General features: G+C 38.3%; 2 protein-coding genes across 3 annotated transcripts; one reads left to right on the top strand and one right to left on the bottom strand.

The window, feature by feature from the left end:
- Positions 1-288: 288 nt before the first annotated feature.
- On the top strand, positions 289-4,000 carry LOC121985141 (39S ribosomal protein L41-A, mitochondrial-like). Of its 2 annotated transcripts, none has more exons than XM_042538430.1 (4): positions 289-528; positions 2,655-2,828; positions 3,291-3,355; positions 3,671-4,000. In XM_042538430.1, exons 2-4 carry the CDS (start codon positions 2,684-2,686, stop codon positions 3,761-3,763), a joined length of 303 nt encoding a protein of 100 aa, XP_042394364.1. In that variant the 5' UTR covers positions 289-528; positions 2,655-2,683; the 3' UTR covers positions 3,764-4,000. The 2 variants fall into 2 exon arrangements, with proteins under 2 accessions (XP_042394364.1, XP_042394365.1); XM_042538431.1 differs by lacking the exon at positions 289-528 and adding an exon at positions 2,489-2,581.
- Positions 4,001-5,910: 1,910 nt separating this feature from the next.
- LOC121987667 (UPF0301 protein TC_0483-like) lies at positions 5,911-7,043 on the bottom strand. Its single transcript, XM_042541401.1, has 2 exons — positions 6,833-7,043; positions 5,911-6,745 (listed from the first exon to the last, which is right to left on the bottom strand). The coding sequence occupies exons 1-2, from the start codon at positions 6,963-6,965 to the stop codon at positions 5,997-5,999; spliced, it is 882 nt and encodes a 293-aa protein (XP_042397335.1). The 5' UTR covers positions 6,966-7,043; the 3' UTR covers positions 5,911-5,996.
- Between the last annotated feature and the right edge of the window lie 222 nt (positions 7,044-7,265).

The raw sequence follows: 7,265 nt of genomic DNA, 5'->3' as shown, positions 1-7,265 counted from the left end.
AGATATGAAATTTTTTTTTTCACTTATAAACTATGATTATTCATAATTTATCTCCTGCACATGTGGCAAAAGGCTATTCATCTCCTTCACATTAATCATAGGTCAAAACCGAATGATGCAAGAGATTTATATCTTTGTAAAATCTTCATCTACTCTCCTTCCTATTGGTTGGAAAAGCGGGTCCCGACATACAACTTTAATCCCATTCGAGGATTCGGACTTTCACAGATGATGTTGAATGACAAAGATAGCCTTGCAGAAAGAGATTAAAATAAATTAAGGAAATGGTGCAGACTGCAGAGTTAGGTTTTCCCACGCACCGTACGCCACCCACCTCTCCTCTCTTCCGAGGATCCCAACTTTCCTCTTCCTTCCTTCCTTTCTTCCCCTTTCTTCTTTTTCCTTCTTCCAGTGCCTCTTCTCCCTTCCACCCGCCGCCGGTGACACCCTCCTTCCCCTGAGCATCCCGTGGCCGGAGCGTGCTAAGTTTCCTTACCTTTTGACTTATTTAATCGAAGGCAGTGGTGGGTGAGTAATCTTCTGCTCTATTATTTGTTTTCTTGGATTTAAAATTCTTCGATGATTAAATTTCAACTATAACTTTATCCTTCGGATTTGGGTTTATTCTTGACTGGAAAGTTTCATTGAACATTTTCATTTGAGAAATCTTTATTATACCTTGGTTGATGGGAAGTTAGACAATAGATAGTGGAGATGTGATATCGATTGTTTGATTTTATATGAATAAATAAGTTAGTATGATTTAATTATGGCGATTATGTTATAAACTATTTATATATACGTATTATTTGTTCATACTTTGTACTGATGAACTAATATTATCAATAAGATATTACTTTTATATTGTTGGCAATTTTATACTCTTTAATTCTTCTGCAATTGCACTTTATGATTTCTGTTTTTGCCCCTCCTATCATTTTTCACTTTTCTTTTTTTGGTCTTGGATTTATATTTCTGTCTTATAGTTGATGAAATCGACAGAGTTTTATTATGTTCTCCACAATAGATATACTTGTCTAATAATTGCGTTCAATTCAAGTGTTCAGGAACTATGATTTGTAGATAACTTGATGAAACAAATATTACAAAAGCTGAAAAGAAACTTGGGCCAAAACTTAGATAACTGAGGATTCAAATATTCTGACTATTGAGGTTTACCTCTATAAAACCTTCTATTAGTTTTAGGTCTTCTGTATTTACTAGTATTTAGTTTGATATAGCAGCTACTCCTTTATTTTTTGTAAAGCATTCATGGATTTAGTCATGAGAGGGGATGCATACACAAGTAAATTAGACTGCTTGTGCTCGAGTACCAGAAGTTCTGTCATTGAAAATCTGACCTGGGTCATAAGACCATTGTAAGATGGGAGTTTATGCGTGTAGTTTGAATTCCAATTTTCTAATATATAGCCTCAAAATATCAGGAAATAATTTCCCCAACTATGGTTATTATAAGAGCTAATATTTTTTAGTGTGAAAAATTTTCATAGATTTAGTGGTAATCAAGATGATGTTTGAATTGAACCGCTTAAATAATGTGTAATTTGAGAATCATGTCAAATTTGCTCAAGATTTAGATAAGGAAGTGAAATTTTTAGATAGCTATGATGTGCTGTTGCAGTCCTTGTTTAGTCTATATGAAAAATCCTGATCAGGAATTAGACATTAAGTATCTACATCAGACTAACATCTCCATCCTATGGGGAAATAATATTTTCTGAGATTGCAAATGTGTATTTCATCTGTTACTTCAATTTTTCTATGGATTGATTTGAATATCCACATAGGCTTGGAAAGCGTTCTAAGTGACTGCTTAGGTGGTAGGTGGCTGTGTAGCTGCATATGCCAAGGGATCATTTTGCCTAGTATCTAGCCCTTTTAAAAAGGCAGCCAAGCAAACCCCCCTTTAAAAAAGTCGGACAAGCAAACCTCTCAGGCAGCCAAGGAGGACCCTCTATGAGGCCCTAAAGTCTAAGAAAAAATATTTTTTAATTAGTTTTTGTTCATTTGTCATTAGTTATCTTTATCTATGTTATCTATATATTTTGGTATTGTAACATGACACTAATTATAAACTAGCTATGCATTTGCTTACAATTTGGATTGATAATTATGAAGTATTAAACTTTATCTCGTTGTGGATTTTTTTCTTGATTGCAACGTGAAATATGAAGCATTTTGTTATTTTTTTTATAATCAGATGATTTACAGATTTAGTCATCTTCAGTTTATTTTTTTTTTAAAAAATTATATTGAGCATTTTAAGTGCTAAGATAGTGGGTTGACTGCCTACCTTTGGAGTCATTTCTTAATAACTTGAGTATCCATGAATTTACCGTCATGTTTATGCTTTGCTCAAGTATTCCATGAATCCGTGCATACAAATTCTTCAACGTCCAGACAGCTGCATTATTCCTGCAACCAAGAGCTTTATTTATTTATTTCTTCTCATTCTGTCCCTCTGTAGCATGATGCCTAGCCTTATTCAATCCTCGTCCACTTTCAATCAAATCTCTCTTCTCCTATGAAATTTCTACAGATCAATTAGTATCTGTTTGGAGTAAGTGAATGCACATGTGTCCCTACTACTGTATTTATGTTTTCTATTTAGATTACATGGACTTTGCCTGTAGGTTGATCAAAGGTAACAGAAGGAAACAAAATGCCTCTGGGATTGATAATAGGACTGACTAGGGCAATGCGGAGAAAGAGAACTTCATCACTGAGTATATTATCTTCTAAAAGAGGGCCAAGAGACTACTACAAGGGAAAGAACTGCAAGCCCACTGGTTTTCACACTCGGAAAGGTTAATGTCTTCATCACTTCAATAACTCTTCTTATCATAAAACGGTTACTAGCATCTGCAACTGCATGCACTTCTTAAAGTTTTGATCTTCTTTTGTTCCCAATTCAGATCTAGTCATCTGAGCTAAAGGGTATTCTGTTGGTCTACCATGTTGGTTAAGTTAGAGTAATTCTTCATTTTGTAGTTTGGCTGGTATTGCCATTGCTCTTGCTATCCCATGGAAATGGAGCATCCAATATTGGGTGGACTTGTATTAGAATTTCACCTTTCTGGTCTTCGTTGCCACAAGTTGTTTTAATGCTTCAGTGATTGAGAAGGGAAAAGATTACAATTCTTATACAATGGCAAACAAGTTCAAAATTTATTTACTGTGATTGACTATCTTACACTAAGTTCAGAATTTGAAATTAAATTTATTCAGATTTTACTAATTATGGAACCAAATCTATATTGTCTTTACAGGTGGTTATGTTATGATGGATGAGAAGATGCCGCGTTATGTAGTTCCAGATTTGACGGATTTTAAGGTAGAACAACAAATCACTTTTCTATTTTTTTTTATTGATTTTGTTGAATCTCGCTGAAAAGAACTCTTAATCATTATCTTGCAGCTCGAACTGAATATAAATGTTCTTTATAAATTCTGCTCCCTGCCATGACTACAATATTCTTTTGTGCTGTGTTTTTATTGTTTTTAAGTTGGCAGTAATCTTAATGTTTTTGACCCTCCATAAATATGATAAAAAAACTAGAATGTTTTGCAAATAACGCTGTGGTTTATATGATAATCTGTCACTGTCTAATGATCCTTAATGTTTTATGCTGCTGCTATTTTGCTGTAGCTCAAGCCATATGTATCACAATGCCCTCGAGTTGCAAATGTCGGCTCAACCACAGCAGAGTCTTCCGGTACAGCCAAAGTAAATGTAGGTTAAGATTTTGGCTCCCACTGTGTTGCTTCGTCATTGCCACGCCAAAACAAGTGTAGTAAAGACGTAGAACACTAATTTCTCCGCTCAGTGACTGCTTGTTGCATTTTTGCCTTTGCATCATCCTGGACCTATTTTTATTTGCCTGCCGTCAACAAAGATTACTGGCTATGGAATTAGGTATGGTTCGTTGTTGTCAATGTACGAGGAACTATTAAATTACAATTTATTTTTCAGCTCTAAGTTTTGAAATTGTAGTATGGAAGTCTATAAGTTGCTGAACTTAATTTGACCCAGGAAATTTTAGTTAGATTCGATTTAGATTGGGAATTATACACACACACACATTTATTATATGCCCAGCATTCTATCTTACAATGGTTCTCCTGGAAAGACTACTCTTTTCTTCTGCATCAGGCTTCATCACCCCTATCCGAATTGTATCTTGTCCTAAAGTGATTATTATTTTCTTCATTCCCTGCCTCAGAAGACTACAAGCACAGCTGCAAGAAAGAATAATATTTACAACAACATGTGAGAAGTTAGAGCCAAACATTTCTCTTCAAATATCGGTAGTAGGATATACCCAGTATTAATGGCTGTTTTCCATCTTGTCACCAGTCAATACCCAGGGTTTGATACCAGTTTGTGCAAGTTTTATCAATGCATTCAGGCACCTGTCACACATTTCACAGTATAAGATTTTGCAGTATAGATATCACCTACCACACTCTTCTGCCTCTTTCTTCATTGAGCTCTGTTGTTGAACAAGAGTAAGTGATTTATCATCCTCCTAACAACTTCTCTGCACTCTGACAAATTTGTCTTGGCATATCTACAAAATTCGTAGTCTCTGTTGTTGAGAGTGAGGGGTTGTGTTATAGGTTGATCCTGTTGCTGTATGACTTGGAGCCCTCGAGGTGTAGACACCGTTCATATGTTAGAACAATTTGCAATAAAAATATATCTTGAACCAAGATCCCTGTGATGTTTTTGCCATCTTTTTTTGTTGTCATGAAGACTCCCTAATCATACTCCTTGCAGTTTGGGTTTGATGGTGGGTTCCTGACTACTAGATCAACAATATCGACTCTCCTCTTCTGTTTACACTATATGATCTGTTAAGTATCTATCATATGTGGGTAAAATTTAACAAGTCAATCAAATTCTACATTGTATTTCAATACGCTCCTACCTCCTTGATCTCCAAAGATAGGATTTTCTGGCATCTTTTACCAAAATGACTTGTTCTCTAAAATGGTAGTTGACTAGCTACACCTTTGTATCCGAATAGAAATATACTCGAAGGTTAACTCAATGTCTTTCGACTAGGGACTTGTTCTTGAGGGAGGTGTCTTACACCTTGTTTACAAGTACGTCTGTTGTAGGGGAAGGTACGTCAATTATAGGTGCTCCCTGAGGATCACTCTCACATCCGACCCCTCCATTGGGATTAGATGGAGCTCTGGCTAGTGTCTCTAAGCTAGAGATAAGTACATCATCTAAGACCTAATCAACACCATGAGCAACCGACGCACAATGACATGGAATTTCATCTCATGGCCAAGTTAGTTCTCTTTTTATTTAATTGTAGGGCTGACAATAAAGTATGTTTAGAATGAGCATAATCACTTATGCATCATATGGACCACAACCATGGCTACATGTAAATTCATCTCATGCCATCACTTGAAAAAAATATACAATAATTAAACTTTTTAATAATAAACTATAACTATTTTTAAAAATAAAAGACAATCTTATAACTAAAAAATATAATAATATATTTTGACTCGAAGCACATAAAAATTGTTACATCCAACGTAACATAGTGCGATGAGATAAAATAAAATTTAATATTAATAAATTGAGGATCTCTGAGCAAAACTAGTTAAAATTGATTATAATATCTTCATGATTGTGGTGCACTGGTAATGTACTTACAATAAAAAAAATTTAGAATTCCAATCTCCATTGAGATGAATATTTGAAACTTGGCTTCTAATCGTGCCATAATTTAATTTTAATTAAGAGATGAGAAAATTTGTAACTCAATGATGTTAATCTACTTATTATGCCCATCTTTTATCTTTTGGAAGTCAAGTTATTTCCCAAAATTCTTTTTAAAAAATAAAATTAAAATGCGCTTCCAATTAGAAGAAGGTAAATTCCTTAATTAGCTATTATATAATGCCACAATCATACATGAACAATCCTTTTGCACATTGAAAATCCCTCGTTAATCCATCACTTTGCTCTCGCCGACGAGGCCCATCACCTCCTCCCACAGGCCGACACTCCTCCCAGCGCCGGCCTCGCCCACCACCGTCGGGCTGCAGGCCACCACCCGCCAAAACCCTGCCCTGATCTCCTCCGCCAGCTGCTCCCTCTCCCACCCACAGTAGCCGTCGAAGAACCTTACGTCCTTCACCCCCACCACATCCCTCTTCACCATCTCCGCCGCGCACCCCACGCTCTCTTTGGTGCCGTAGTACACCCCTTGCATCACCTCCTCGAACACCCCGCTCCGATCAGTTCCGTCGTCGTCGTTCCTTCCCCCGCGCGGGCCGACCAAAAAGAGCCCTTCCTCCAGCGGCCCCCCAAAAAACAGAGGCCGGTCGGAGAACACCCCCGCCATGTCCAAGTTCACCGACGGCGTTTCCTTGATCGACATGAGGGACGGCCGGTTGAGGATGACTCCGGTCGGGCCCAACGGGCCGACCGAGAGGAGGAGGATCACCGTCCGTTCGAAGATGTGGACGCCGTCGAGCTTATCTGTGGCCAGGAGGAGGCAGCCACGCTCGGGCTCGTGGATCAGGTGGGCCCATTTGTCGCCGAGCGCCACTGCCGGCGGCGGCAACGGCGTCAAGCCTCGATCAAGGGAGGTAATTGCTTGCTCTCCGGCCACCAGCCGCGCTCTGAATGACCTCCAGTCCGACTTGATCAGCGCCTCGCCGCCGTCATAGTGATCGGACTTGAGATTGCAATCTGAAAAAAAAAAAAACAACACACAAACTATATATAGCTCACCGACTCGTTACGATCCTGAACAGTTAAAGACTGATCTGCACTCACAGATCACTGAAGGGCTGCTGGCAGCTCTTCCGGGGAAAACTTGGCCTGGCCTTTTCTTGTGGAAGAAGGGCGAAGTTGCAGAGGAGGTCTTCATGAAGGATTTGCAGGTTAGGAAACAGGGCGATGCCTCCATCGTTGGCTTCGATCTCGTTGTCGATTCACAGAGACAATGGAGTTTATAGTCGCCATGGATGTAAAAGCTTGACCACTAGTTTTTGGAGGGCGATCCAATTACGATATAGTACAATTTTTTTTCCTTTTTTGTTTCTTCTCAAAAGTCCAATGAGAGTGCAACATCTGTGTGGCAGGAAGAACTCCAAGAAGGCTAGGTGTTTCTTGTGGTTCCTGGGCTTTGGGGCTGAGTCGGCAATGGATTTTCTTAGATTTCGATGATTTTCTAGAGAGTTTTCATTGGTGTGTGTGGAATTTGTGT

The sequence above is a fragment of the Zingiber officinale genome, chromosome 5B (assembly GCF_018446385.1).
Source record: "Zingiber officinale cultivar Zhangliang chromosome 5B, Zo_v1.1, whole genome shotgun sequence".
Lineage (NCBI taxonomy): Eukaryota > Viridiplantae > Streptophyta > Magnoliopsida > Zingiberales > Zingiberaceae > Zingiber > Zingiber officinale.
The sequence above is the reverse complement of the archived record's forward strand: the minus strand, read 5'-3'. Positions and strand labels throughout refer to the sequence as shown.

Excerpts from the sequence above, each read along its gene's own strand:
- LOC121987667 (XM_042541401.1), bottom strand. The coding sequence starts at position 6,965 with ATGGAGGCATCGCCCTGTTTCCTAACCTGCAAATCCTTCATGAAGACC. Across the intron at positions 6,746-6,832 it reads CAGCAGCCCTTCAGTGATCT|ATTGCAATCTCAAGTCCGAT; the intron begins GTGAGTGCAGAT and ends TTTTTTTTTCAG.
- LOC121985141 (XM_042538430.1), top strand. The coding sequence starts at position 2,684 with ATGCCTCTGGGATTGATAATAGGACTGACTAGGGCAATGCGGAGAAAG. Across the intron at positions 2,829-3,290 it reads TGGTTTTCACACTCGGAAAG|GTGGTTATGTTATGATGGAT; the intron begins GTTAATGTCTTC and ends TTGTCTTTACAG. Across the intron at positions 3,356-3,670 it reads CAGATTTGACGGATTTTAAG|CTCAAGCCATATGTATCACA; the intron begins GTAGAACAACAA and ends ATTTTGCTGTAG.